Genomic DNA, 15074 nt, shown 5'->3' with positions numbered 1-15074 from the left:
GACATGAGAGTTGGACTATAAAGAAAGCTGAGCGCTGAAGAATTGATGCTTCTGAACTGTGGTGCTGGAGAAGACTCGAGAGTCCCTTGGACTGCAAGGAGATCCAACCAGTCCATCCTAAAGGAAGTCAGTCCTGGGTGTTCATTGGAAGGACTGATGTTGAAGCTGAAACTCCAGTACCTTGGCCACCTGATGCGAAGAGTTGACTCATTTGAAAAGACCCTGATGCTGGCAAAGATTGAGGGCAGGAGGAGAAGGGGACGACAGAGAATGAGATGGTTGGATGGCATCACTGACTCGATGGATATGAGTTTGGGTAAACTCCGGGAGTTGGTGATGGACAGGGAGGCCTGGTGTGGTGCGGTTCATGGGGCCACAAAGAGTTGGACACGACTGAGTGACTGAAATGAACTGAACCTAATTCCATGGTGATAAGAGAACAGAGTGTATAATTTCAACACCTTTAGGCCATGAAAGTTTTGCACCTTGTTCTATGTCCCTGGAAATGGTCCAGTGTCTCCTGGTTCAGTCTACAGGAGCCTGCACAGAGTTTGCACCCTGCTGCTGTGAGAGCCGCATCCTCTCGGTCACGTGGGCCGGTGCTCATCCCCCTCGGTCACGTGGGCCGGTGCTCATCCCCCTCGGTCACGTGGGCCGGTGCCACACGGTCCACTGCATCCCTTCCGCTGTCTGTCCGTTCTATCAGCTCTGAGAGTTCAATACTGAGACTCCTACTAAAAGCCTTCAGTCACCTACCTAAAAAATAACCGTACTATGCAGTGGAACGATGTGTAACTTTGTTCTGTATTTTCCAAGTCTCCTGTAAATGTGTTCTCATACTTTCATAATTAAAATAATTTTTTCAAAATATTTAAAAAAGACCTGACACGTATCCATGTTGGGGAAAGAGTCCTTTTACACCGTGTACAGCAGGATGTTTGGTGGCTTTCTAAAGCATGTCTGCACCGATATTTCAGGGGTGCCTTTACAGTCGATACTGTATTAAATGACCCTCCCCAAGGAGCTCTTTCCTGCACAGCATCTACCGCTAACATCCGATCCAAATGAAAAACTCTAAAGGGACAGCCTTGGGGGTTGTTTTGGCAAGCAACACTAAGTCCTAAGATGAAGTTTAAAAATAATACATATATAAGAGCCTGTCTTGGTAGAAGTCAGCTAATTAATAACCTTTTATAAATGTTCACAGAATTAAATAAAAAATTAGAACAAAGATTAACATTTTTCTTGTAGCAGAGATCCGGAAGCATCAACTGAACATAGTTTTCATTTTAAATGAATGACCTAATTCATTTTAAGTAAAAAATCATTGAAATTCACTTTTCTCTATCCTTCCAACCTCATGGGTGAGGATGGTCATTAAGAATCAGAAACTCAGATGTTTCTTTCTGGTGTTGGTTTGTCTCTCTTTCAGATACTTATTATTAAAATGAATCCTCATTTAAACATCAGGATATGGGTAATCCTTTCTGTGAATGTTTTGTTTCTCAGTAAGAAGAAAAGAAAAAGACACTGTTTCCATAGTAACTCCTAGCGAGACTAAACTGTGTAGCTTCCGAAGAGCAACGTGTGAGGAAGGACAGATGAGGGAAAGGGGAAGCCAGAAGTAGAAGAGCCCTGTGACCGTCAGCCCGTGCCACTCCAGGTGCCCAGACACGCACTACCCCAAAGGGGCCGAGTTCTCACCCTCTTCCCGCAGTCCCAACCCACGCTCCCAGGAAGCTGGGTCAAAGGAGAAGACACTATCATAGGACTGTCCTCAACACAGAAAGTTTAAAGAGTGTAGCCACATTTTACACGGGCTTAATCCCCAAGTAGGGAGTTCTCACTCTTATTCCTTCCATAATACCTAACCTCTTAACCAGCCCCTTACAACTCATTTCCCTTTTAATTCACTAACTATAATAACTTCTAAAAATTTCAAAATGTGTATCTGGTTTTTAAGGTTGGAGAAAAGGAAGACACTGTATCTATCTAAAATCTGCATTTATTAAAATATTTGCCCTCTGTCCCCCCACCTTGACTTTTCAGAAAGGAATCTTTCTCCCTGATGTCTGCCATTCCTAATTACTTCACTCCCAAAGGCTGCTGTCAGAGCCCAGGGCAGACACAGGAGGCATGACCGTCAAATACACTGTCGTGCCCTAGATTCAGTCTTGGAACAGAAGACGACATTCATGGAAAACCTGGGAAAAGATAAATGAATTCAGAGTAATGTACCAAGGCAGTACATTACTTAGTTTTGACACGTGGATCATGGTGATATTAGATGTTTGGGAAACTGAAGGAGGACTATATGGAGACTATACTGTTTTTGCAACTTTTCTGTAAATAGAAGATTATTCCAACACAAAAAGTTTGGTCCAAAAAAAAAAAAAATCAATATTTCCATGCAGAAAGAAATTTAAACAGCACCTTGCTTGACCAGTTTGGCATTTTATTCTGAATAGAGTGTGGGCCACTGACTTACTGCTTTCAACCCATACACCCACTTACTGTTAAAAGCACAGTATTATATAGTATTTGTCTCCTCACATTAGCAACCACAAGAGTAATTTCAAAACAACGAGACGGATGTACTGGTTGCCTCTTACATCACATTAATCCTACAAGCATATCTGAAGGAGAAGTGTCATCTTTCCCATTTTCTCTAGTAGGGGAAGTGTCTTGTACATTTGAAAGCTTCAGCTGCCTACGAGATTGGGAGACTCTTCTCAGATCTATCAAACTAGACTCTGTCCACACCTTCTCTAAAAGGGAAAACTAACGTCCCTAAGAAAACCATTATCACCAGAGAATGTAGTTTTTCCCTGGTAATTCAAGTGCGACCAGTATTTCAGGATGATTTTCTAAACAATAGTCTCTTTTCTCTTAACTGCTTTACAAAGGCATTCCTTTCAAAGTCACTCCCTCACCTGACAAATAATCACATCACGCAGTGGTCCGGCAGCGAACTTGAGCGACAGACCGGGTTATGGATTCAAAACCATGGAAGCAGACTCCACTTTAATGCTTCTGCCCCCTAGGGAGGCTCCATCATTCCATAAACACCCCAAACAAGGCACACAGTCCTGCCATGCAGCCCACTGTACAGAATGCGACAAAGGGGACGCAAAGAGTATCCTCACACAGCACCCGAAACACAAACACTTCTTTACCAGTCACGTTATCATGGGCTCCTGTACACACACACACACACACACACACACACACACACACACACACACACACACACACACACACAGACGCATTGGGTTTCATAAGTCAAGGTAATCTTATTGAAACAGAGGACTATGAAGTGGTAAAAATAATTAAGACAAAAAAAGAAATCAAGTCATTCAAAAGACGTAAGTTGAAAAGGTGAAAGGGAGATGGTACAAGATTAGACTGCTTATAAGAAGAGATGGTCAGAGGGAAAGGGGAAATTTGTGACAATTTCTGGGTGTTCTGTGGTTTTCTAGTTGTCCTACCCTGGGCCAGTCCCTTAAATTTCTTAACCTCATGTTCCTTCTGTATACCACTAAGATAATAATGACAGTCTACATACTGAATTCTTTTTTAAGTATAAACAAAAATGGCAAATGCACACACAAGTTTTAAAAAGCTACTTTTCGCCAAAGTGAGCTTTTAAAGAGACTGAACGCTGATAACTACTGGCAGTTGCTGGAGGAAGGGAAAAGAAAAAAGAGTGTGTAACTATATTTTGTAAAGCAGAAGCAACTCTTGAGCCAGCCAGAAGCTGAACAAAATTCCTGCTTACCTTGGAGACTTGCCGAAGCCACCTTAAATACTCTGTGAATGTATCAAAACATATGTAGTACGTCTGGCTTTGAGGTCCAGAAGAGCTGAGCGCCAAACAGTGCTGGTGCTTTTTCACTTCTTCTACCTGTAGAGACAAACAGCGGCAGCAGCACGTCAGAAAGCAGGCCGTGCGCCTGGCTCGCCGCCTCCCCCAAACCAGCGACTCGGCTCTGCACTCAGCCCTCGGCGCGCCCCCACTGCTTCAAGCACGCTTCAAGCACGAAAGCTCCCAAGTCTGACCAGCCAATCTGAATTACAAGGAAACCAAAAAGGGGGTTTTACCTTCATTAGATTTCCCCTCAGTAGTGAAATTCTCATCTTCCTGTTTCAAACTGGAACAGACTACCTTTCTTATCCTTCTGTGCTCTCAAGGTTCTTACTTCCTCTTAGGAGGACCTGCAGTTAAGATTTTACTGAAGAATTTTTACTGCAGGTGGATTTTTACTTAGGGGACTTTCGTATTGCTCTGAATTACATGCCTTTGTAAAAAGAGATTTTCAAGCATGTTAAGTAAGTTTCTTTTTTTCTTTTAGCTTATTGTGAAATTGAGATTAACCTGAAGTAAAACCCTACCATGAGAAATTTCAAGTCCCAATAATGCAGTGATATTAGTCGAATCAAATTTCTACTCCCAATAAATTCTTCATAAGAAGAAACAGTCCAAACAATAAAGTAACATGATACTACACAAACACCTATGTTTTACTTAAAGAATGAATGTTTTCCTATGTCTCATTTACCAAAATGACCACAAATCAAGTCACTAAGAAAATGTAAAATCATTCAAGAAGATCAATATCACATAGATTATGTTCTGGGACCAAAATAAAGTCAAATTAAAAATCAGTAATAAATTAAAAATCAATATTTAGAAAATTAATATACTTCTAAACAAATCACAGGTTAAGAAAAAGAAACTGCAGTCAAAATTTAGAAATTCTCAAAATTACACGATTAAAGATATTACATATTGAAATTTATGGACTGTAATAAAAAGCAGGTACACAGAGGAAATTTTATTTTAAATACTCATATTAGAAAAGAAGGCAGAAAATTAATTTAATTGGCCATGCATCTAGCAAACTTAGGGGAAAAAAGTGACTCAAGCAGAAGGAAGGTGGTAATAAAACGCGGAAGTTAGTAAAATGGAGATCAAGTGCACAGTAGAGAACAGTAACAAAGCAAAAGAGTAATTCTTTGAAAAGGCTAACAAAATTGAATATCAATTGATACTGATCAATGATATCAATTGAATATAGATTAATAATGAAAAGGAAAACAACATATTAAGCAGGGATTAAAGAGAGGTTATCATAAACAATTTTGTGGCAAATTTTTTGGAAAACACATTTTATTAACGCTAAGTCACTCCAGGCATGCCTGCTTCGTGACACTATGGAGGTAGCCCGCAAGGCTCCTCTGTCCATGGGACACCCTGGAATCAAGACCATGTCTCTGAGGTCTCCTGCACAGACAGGCAGGCTCTTTACCACTAGCGCCACGCCACCTGGGAAGCCCAACACCAAGTCAAGAAAACAATCAGACATACAGTTTTATTACCATTAAAATAAATTAGTACTTTTTTAATTATCAAGAAAAGATCAGGATCATATGATTTTGTAGATGAGTTTTATAAAAAATCCAAGAAATAGAACATTGCAAACCAATCCACCAAACAAGCAAAGAAATATGAGGCCAGTAGAACCCAGAACAGACCAGACCAGTAATAGAAAGGAAAACTGAAGGCCAACCTTAGTCACGAACACTCATCTTGAACATAATGTGGCATCAGAATTTAGCAATATGGAAAAAAACACATCAAGAACAAATGCTGGATTTACCTTAGGAAAGATGGTTTAATGTTATTGGAATTATAAAATCATTAATCACATTAACAGATTAAAAAAAGAAAGTCATATGGTCACCCCTCAGTTGCAGAAAAAGCTTTTGGTAACATTCTCCTCCCATTCATCATTCAAGATAAAAACTCTTATCAAACTAAGAACACAGATAACTCACTTAAGCCAACAAAGGGTATTTATCTGAGGCACACCTCAATGTTAATGGTGCGATATCACTCTCTTACTTTTTCTGCTCAATACTGTACTAGAGTGCTGGCCATTACAGTAAGACACAGAAATGTACTGAGGAAGAAAGAAAACTGCCATTATCTGAATATGAAATGATTAGCTACACAGCAAACATGAAAAAGTCCACAGACTTTACAAAAATACGAAAATTTAGTAAGGTGACTGGATATAAGATTAATACTCAAGAATCAACCACATTTCTATACACCAAAAAGAAAATCAGTTCAGTTCAGTCGCTGAGTCGTGTCCGACTTTTGCGACCCCATGAATTGCAGCACGCCAGGCCTCCTGTCCATCAAAAACTCCCGGAGTTCACTCAGACTCACGTCCATCGAGTCCGTGATGCCATCCAGCCAGCTCATCCTCGGTCATCCCCTTCTCCTCCTGCCCCCAATCCCTCCCAGCATCAGAGTCTTTTCCAATGAGTCAACTCTTCGCATGAGGAGGCCAAAGTACTGGAGCTTCAGCTTTAGCATCAATCCTTCCAAAGAACACCCAGGGCTGATCTCCTTCAGAATGGACTGGTTGGATCTCCTTGCAGTCCAAGGGACTCTCAAGAGTCTTCTCCAGCACCACAGTTCAAAAGCATCAATTCTTCGGCGCTCAGCCTTCTTCACAGTCCAACTCTCACATCCATACATGACCACAGGAAAAACCATAGCCTTGACTAGACGGACCTTAGTCAGCAAAGTAATGTCTCTGCTTTTGAATATGCTGTCTAGGTTGGTCATAACTTTTCTTCCAAGGAGTAAGCGTCTTTTAATTTCATGGCTGCAGTCACCATCTGCAGTGATTTTGGAGCCCAAAAAAATAAAGTCTGACACTGTTTCCACTGTTTCCCCATCTATTTCCCATGAAGTGATGGGACCGGATGCCCTGATCTTCGTTTTCTGAATGTTGAGCTTTAAGCCAACTTTTTCACTCTCCTCTTTCACTTTCATCAAGAGGCTTTTTAGCTCCTCTTCACTTTCTGCCATAAGGGTGGTGTCATCTGCATATCTGAGGTTATTGATATTTCTCCCGGCAATCTTGATTCCAGCTTATGTTTTTTCCAGTCCAGCGTTTTTCATGATGTACTCTGCATAGAAGTTAAATAAGCAGGGTGACATTATACAGCCTTGACGTACTCCTTTTCCTATTTGGAACCAGTCTGTTGTTCCATATCCAGTTCTAACTGTTGCTTCCTGACCTGCATACTGGTATTCCCATCTCTTTCAGAATTTTCCACAGTTTATTGTGATCCACACAGTCAAAGGCTTTGGCATAGTCAATAAAGCAGAAATAGATGTCTTCTGGAACTCTCTTGCTTTTTCCATGATCCAGCAGATGTTGGCAATTTGATCTCTGGTTCCTCTGCCTTTTTTAAAACCAGCTTGAACATCAGGGAGTTCACGGTTCACGTATTGCTGAAGTCTGGCTTGGAGAACTTTGAGCATTACTTTACTAGAATGTGAGATGAGTGCAACTGTGCAGTAGTTTGAGCATTCTTTGGCATTGCCTTCCTTTGGGATTGGAATGAAAACTGACCTTTTCCAGTCCTGTGGCCACTGCTGAGTTTTCCAAACTTGCTGGCATATTGAGTGCAGCACTTTCATAGCATCATCTTTCAGGATTTGAAACAGCTCAACTGGAATTCCATCACCTCCACTAACTTTGTTCGTAGTGATGCTTTCTAAGGCCCACTTGACTTCACATTCCAAGATGTCTGGCTCTAGATTAGTGATCACATCATCATGATTATCTGGGTCATGAAGAAAATTTAATTTTTAAAAATGCTATTTAAACTAATCTGTATTGAGAGAAATCAGTCTGTTTTTTGGTAATGGGTAGGAGTGAGCAGATGGAGAAGGTAATGGCACCCCACTCCAGTACCCTTGCCTGGAAAATCCCATGGACGGAGGAGCCTGGTAGGCTGCAGTCCATGGGGTTGCTAAGAGTTGGACACGACTGAGTGACTTCACTTTCACTTTTCACTTTCATGCATTGGAGAAGGAAATGGCAACCCACTCTAGTGTTCTTGCCTGGAGAATCCCAGGGAGGGGCGAGCCTGGTGGGCTGCCGTCTATGGGGTTGCACAGAGTCGGACACGACTGAAGCAGCTTCGCAGCAGCAGGAGTGAGCAGAAAAGCAGGACAGGAGGGTACAAAGGAGAATGTTTTTGTTATCAAAACGTACTGTTGTATATCAGTCACACCTTAATAAAGTTTGGTGACAACAGAGAGAAACAGGAACACCTGTACACCAATGTGAGTATGAAATGGTGCAACAACCTTGGAAATCAACTGGGTATCACCTTGTAAGAATAAGCGTGCATATGAGCCCTACAGCCCAGCGGCTGCATTCTTAAGAGCAGTGTTTCTCAAGGCAGGCATCACAGAATTTTGGGTTGAAGAGTTTCTGTGTGCACTGTGCAAGACTGTTTAGTACTTCTGCGTGACATTTCACTCTGAGTCCCTGCACTTTAAATGCCAACAGTGTCCCCTTGCAGCAAAAGATTCTAGTATTAACCAAGCACACCATCTATTTTTCCCAGAGTCTTGGCAATTCAGGTGGACTCATGCGGCTAGTTCTGGTCAATGAGCCAGGGGCAGAAGCTCCGTGTGTCACTTCCCCAGCAAGAGCCAGCGAATGACTCTACAGGTGCCTCTTCTCCTGCCTAAGCAGCGAAGGAAGCCACATGTCACGACACGGTAAGAGACAGGGCCTCCATCAGGCTGAGTCTCTACATAGTCATTTGAAAGAAGAAATCTCCGCCATCCCACACTGGACAAATAATGTGAGTGAGAAGTAACTGTTGGGCATTCAGATCTGGGCGTTTTGTTACCACAGCATAACTAAGCTTATCAAAACGCTTGTACCTATTACCAAATGTCCCTTCAGGCACAGCAGCAAGAAATCAGAACTGCTGCTCTAGAAAACCTGCTTGTATACCAGGAGGCATATCAAAATAAGACCATCTCAGGAGAATTTTCCATAACAAACTAGAAGCAACCCAAACGTCCATCCACAGGAAAACAGCTTGAGAAATTCTGGAAGCCTGGAACACTTACAGAGGGTGACGCAGAGAAATGAAGACGACCGACAGCAGGCAACAAGGACTCTTACTGTGAGGCGCGGCACTGGGTGAAAAATCCAACCACAGGAAACTACAAACGGGGTGACCCCAGCTTCATAAGGTCAAAGCAAAGTCATGTGATCAAGTTTATTTCAAAACTGTAAGAGAATAACGAACACCTATCCTAGGACAGTGGGCTTCTCTAGGTCAGGAGGAGGTAACGTGACAGGTAAAAGGGCAACTCCGGCAGAAACCCTGGCACTGATGCTGCTGCGATTTCTGGACTGAGTAGTAAGTCACAGTCACGCAACTTATTATGCTTTGTGACTGGACAAATAATACCTCAAGGATTAGTTTAAATAAGTTATCTAAATTTTATGTTAAACTTTAAAGGAGAAATTAAATATAATAATTGCACAGTGAACAAAAATTTATTTATTAAATGTTTTTCAACAATGAAGCTTTAATAAACTTCATATTTGAATTCTACATTTGAAAATGCAAACTAATGATCATGCTCGAGTTATTATATCGAGTTTCACTATTACAGCAGTTACAGCTGGGTTAGGACCCATCCATCTCACACCCCATTTCGAGCTCTTATATAAATTAAATAAAACAAAAACTCCTTCCATTCTCTCTCAGTTTTTTAACAACAGAACCCAATGAGAAAAGGAACACAGATGAAAGAAAACAGACTGCAAAGAGTGAATTTTTTTTTTCCTAACTTGGTTAACAGGTTTTAAAAGACTCAATTTTTCAACATACTCCATTATTTTAAAGACTAGCACAAAACAGGTTTTACAAGGTTTGTCTGCGAGAAACAGAAGCTATTAACTTTCAATTCACTCAGTGGCAGAAGTGCATCCAATAAGAGGCCTGGGAAACGGAACCAGTCTCTAGCTCTGAATGAAGATGCTGGTTACAACCGGATCCTCTGACCTTCCTGGCACCACTGCTTTCCTGTGGCTGCTTCTCAGAGCACAGTCATCTTTCTGACCATCTTCCTGAGGTGGCAAGAGACCTTCCGCTCTTTGCGTTCCACCGTAACTGCTGCCTCCTCCATCACAGGCGCCCGATTCACCCCACAAGAGGGAATCTCCCCTTCCACTCCCTCCCACACTGTTCTTGCAGCTCTGTGGAGCACATCTGCGGTCCATCCTTCACTTCCAGATAGTAATTACAAGCTACTCAAAGGCAGAGATGGTGACTTACCCATCTTGGTATTTCTGAGATGCCAAGCAAAGTGGCTTCCCTATAGAGGGTATTTAACAAATAGTCATATTAAATTAGCCTCTGCAAATGCCCAACATCATGGAGGAGTAAGACACAGACTGTTGACCTGTCGGGGCAGCAAAGGGTAAACACGCGTTTTCAATGATGAGTTATGGAAGCAATAACGATGACTGAGTTTCAGTAATTCATCCATCCAAAGACCAAGATCTTCAGTAATAAATTGCCACTAATTCAGTGCTCAGACAGAAGTTAAGAAGCCAAAGTTTCAAAACAGACAAATGAAACAGCCCTAAACATACCTCACAGACTAGCCAAATCCATTTTTTAACAATCAAGTATTAGAATTAAGACTAGAGCAGATGATAGTGGGGGGGGGGGGGAATATTGACATGGGCTGTTTACACATTCGGAAAGAACAACTGAAACTCATGAATGCAGCTGCCACCCAGCAGGTGAACAAAACACCATGTGCTACTGCACACATCTGGTCTTTTCTTTCCCTCTTGATTTCCAATCCCTGCAATCAACAAATCAAACGCTTGCCAATTAAAAAAAAGTACTTTAACGAAGTAAATTACTTTATATTTAGTTTATATTCCTCTCTTTTTAATTTCCATGTCCTGCCTCCTTTCCCATGCCTGTTCAGGGGGAAAATGGTAAGGAAAAAAATTTTTTAATGCTTTAAAAACAATCACTTATTTATTTATTTTTATTTTCGGCTGTGCCGGGTGTCCGCCGCTATGTGGAGAGAGGGGGCTGCTCCTCGCTGCAGCGTCCAGGCTTCCCCTCGCCTGGCACCTCTCGTGGGGAGCAGGCTCTGAGCGTGCCAGCTTCAGCAGTTGCGACTCTAGAGCGCAGGCTCACGGGCCTAGCTGCTCTGTGGCACGGGGGACCCTCCGGACCCGGGACAGCACTGGCAGCCAGATTCTTTACCAGTCAGTCACCACGGAAGCCCAAGAAAACAATTCTTAATATGGCCCTGATTTCCACAAACCTGTTTTTTCATCCAAATTTGCCTTTCCCTTTATTAACAGGTTGTCATATCATTTAAAAATCAGGAAATACTGACATATAATTATGGTAATGATACCCTTACCAATGCTTGGGGTTTATAAATCAATCTGGCAAAGACAAGAATAGAATATCTTCCGACGCAACCTCTTTCTTCCTATTTTGTAAATGATAGAAATAAAATAGCTAACATGTCCAAAGGAAAGCAGTCAGTATGCTGGGAGTATCTATCAGCTGCATCATGGGCTTTCTCTGAAATGAGATGCATTTCAGGTTCAAAAGTCATGACTAGCTTTAGTGATAAACTAAGCATGTTAACCTCACTGGTCACAAAACACAAGTAGAGAGGTAAGGCAAAGCAGAATCAGAGATTCCTGCTGAAGAGTCTAACCTTCAATAAGCACGCCTGAATGATCTAAAGTCATGGACCTGGGGATCACTAAACTACACTACAAAATATGTTATCACAATATCAAAAGATATCCTCTCATAAATAATTAATCACCAGTAGTCTGAAATATAACAGTGAAATTCCAGGTGCTCTGTTTTCAGGCTCGTAACTGTGAGGCATGAGAAAGTGAGTGAAAAAGTGAAAGTGTCAGTCACTCAGTGTGTCCAGCTCTGTGACCCCATGGACTGTAGCCCGCCAGGCTCCTCTGTCCACGGAATTCTCCAGGCAAGAACACTGCAGTGGGCAGTCATTCCCTTCCCCAGGGGACCTTCCCGACCCGGAAACTGCACCCGGGTCTCCGGCACTGCCAGCAGATCCTTTACAGCCTGAGCCAGCAGGGACGCCCCAAAATACAGACACGGATGAGGCAAACGGCACCAAGGCCTCATGTGAGTCAACGGCAATGACATATTCCAAAACTCCACCAACCCAAAATGCCCACTGCAGAGGCACGCCGGGAACGATGAGGCAAGAACCAGCCAGCCCCACTACAGGGCCGGTTCACAGCAGAGCTCCTTAGGAGGCTGGAAAGCCTGTCGGTGTCTGGTTTGGGTCCCACTTACTTTGCCGCCGATGAGCGGCAGCACGTGCATCTTTCCGGCCACGCTGTCTTTCACAGATGACACGATCAGGCAGGTCCCACACAGGATGACTTGGCGTCTGGTCCATCGGTTCACCGGCAAGTGCATCTTGCCTTTGCGGACATTGTACATTCCTGAGAGCTGAATCCGCTCAGAGCTACCGGTACTGTGAGGTTTGCCTACAACAAGCACAAGCAAACAGTTTAGTCTTAAAGAAACGGGTGTTTTGCTACTCATCAGCAGAGCAGATAAAGTACCTGGACAATGGAAAAGAACTATACTGAAACCATCTAAATGATGACTGTGGCTCTAATTCACAATTAAGAGAATCTGAAACCAGCAGTAACACCACCATGATAAGAACTACTCTATCTATCCCACATGTTCTTTTTAATATAAGTGAAGAAGAACTTTTCCCTTAAAACCCTAGGGAAAAAGCCATTTTAACTCGTCTGCTGTAAACCCAAGTTTTGTTTTCTGCTCTTCCCTTCACAATTTCACTTTACATTTAAAAAAGGAATGACTCCGAGATTTTAACGAATCAGAGACTTAATTTAAGTTCACTAAGAAGAAAACATTATACAGACTGATGTAGAAAGACAACATTCAAGAGCTGGCATTTAATGAAACTCATCAGTTTTAATGCGACTACCCTGATATTCTTTCTCCTACAGATATTCAATCTACATTGAGTATCGAGGAGATTAAAAATGAATGACTTGTCTAGTAAGAAAATACTACTCTATAAACATAGCTAAGCCTTCAAAGATAATTAATACCAGTCTAAGAAGGATGGTGTGCTGCCGTGCCTGCAAATCAGGGAGGGAGACGGACCAAGATGCACTGAGATGAAGACAGAGAACCGAGGCAGAGCTGAGGAGTCTCATTTCCCAGGGGGAGTGAACTTGGAAGAACAACACTCAGACAAGGCCCATCAACGGAACGGGAAAATCACCGGACTCCTAAGTGACGGAGTCGTATAAATGAGAAGGGAAATACTTCTCAGTACTAGACACTGACTATTTATCAAAGAGAGCCGAAGGCCACGCTCACAAACAAACTGATGGGGGGCACGTGGCCCTGAACAGGTCCAAAGCCAGGAATGTCTTATTTATTTGGAAGTTTGCTGTAGTTGCCAAGGGCTAGCAGAAGAAACAGATTCAACAGAAACTGTATTCTTATGAATATTAAAACTAACGTAAATGACAAGTGGTTTTGGTGGATGTCAAACATCTACTGGAGAAGGAAAAAGGAAGAGCAGCAATACCAAAGACAGGTCTCAAGGAAATCCAACAGCCGTCCGACCCTCTCCCCATACACACCTGGAGTAACAGGCAACTTTGCCTTGGATACAGAATGAAGCAGGGCAAAGGCTAATAGAGGTTCGCCAAGAGAATGCACTGGTCATAGCAAACACCCTCTTCCAACAACACAAGAGAAGACTCTACACATGGACATCACCAGATGGTCAACACCAAAATCAGATTGATTATATTCTTTGCAGCCAAAGATGGAGAAGCTCTATACAGTCAGCAAAAACAAGATCAGGAGCTGACTGTGGCTCAGATCATGAACTCCTTATTGCCACATTCAGACTTAAATTGAAGACAGTAGGGAAAATCACCAGGCCATTCAGGTATGACCTAAATCAAATGTTACGATTATACAGTGGAAATGACAAATAGATTCAAAGGATTAGATCTGATAGAGTCACTGAAGAACTATGGACGGAGGTTCCTGACACCGTACAAGAGGCAGGGATCAAGACCATCCCCAAGAAAGAGAAATGCAAAAAGGCAAAATGGTTGTCTGAGGAGGCCTTACAAATAGCTGTGAAAAGAGGCAAAGGAGAAAAGGAAAAGATATACCCATTTGATTACAGAGTTCCAAAGAATAGCAAGGAGAGATAAGAAAGCCTTCCTCAGTGATCAATGCAAAGAAATAGAGGAAAATAATACAATGGGTAAGACTAGAGATCTCTTCAAGAAAAATAGAGATACCAAGGGAACATTTCATGCAAAGATGGACTCAATAAAGGACAGAAATGGTCTGGACCTAACAGAAGATATTAAGAAGAAGGGGCAAGAATATACAGAAAAACTGTACAAAAAAAAAGATCTTCATGACCCAGATAATCATGATGGTGCGATCACTCACCTAGAGCCAGACACCCTGGAATGTGAAGTCCAGTGGGCCTTAGGAAGCATCACGACGAACAAAGCTAGTGGAAGTGATGGAATTCCACTTGAGCTGTTGCAAATCCTGAAAGATGATGCTGTGAAAGTGCTGCACTCAATATGCCAGCAAATTTGGAAAACTCAGCAGTGGCCACAGGACTGGAAAAGGTCAGTTTTCATTCCAATCCCAAAGAAAGGCAATGCCAAAGAATGCTCAAACTACCGCACAATTGCACTCATCTCACATGCTAGTAAAGTAATGCTCAAAATTCTCCAAGCCAGGCTTCAACACTATGTGAACCATGAACTTCCTGATGTTCAAGCTGGTTTTAGAAAAGGCAGAGGAACCAGAGCTCAAATTGCCAACATCCACTGGATCATCGAAAAACCAAGGGAGTTCCAGAAAAACATCCACTTCTGCTTTACTGACAATGCCAAAGCCTCTGACTGTGTGGATCACAATAAACTGTGGAAAATTCTGAAAGAGATGGGCATACCAGACCACCTGGCCTGCCTCTTGAGAAATCTGTATGCAGGTCAAGAAACCAACCGTTAGAACTGGACATGGAAAACAGACTGGTTCCAAATAGGAAAAGGAGTACATCAAGGCTGTATATTGTCACCCTGCTTATTTAACTTCTATGCAGAGTACAT

General features: G+C 42.3%; 1 protein-coding gene across 1 annotated transcript in view; it reads right to left on the bottom strand.

The window, feature by feature from the left end:
- PHLPP1 (PH domain and leucine rich repeat protein phosphatase 1) overlaps window positions 1–15074 on the bottom strand; it is a 232987-nt gene that overhangs the window by 109656 nt on the left and 108257 nt on the right. Inside the window, exons 2-3 of the mRNA XM_018039368.1 lie at window positions 12226–12422; window positions 3779–3904 (exon numbers count right to left, since the gene is read on the bottom strand). Of these exons, the coding sequence (XP_017894857.1) occupies window positions 3779–3904; window positions 12226–12422 (323 nt within the window). The remainder of the gene's footprint in view (window positions 1–3778; window positions 3905–12225; window positions 12423–15074) is intronic.

This window comes from Capra hircus, chromosome 24 (assembly GCF_001704415.2).
Source record: "Capra hircus breed San Clemente chromosome 24, ASM170441v1, whole genome shotgun sequence".
In the NCBI taxonomy this organism is placed as follows: Eukaryota; Metazoa; Chordata; class Mammalia; order Artiodactyla; family Bovidae; genus Capra; species Capra hircus.
Note: the sequence above shows the minus strand (reverse complement) of the source record. Positions and strands in the feature narration are given on the sequence as shown.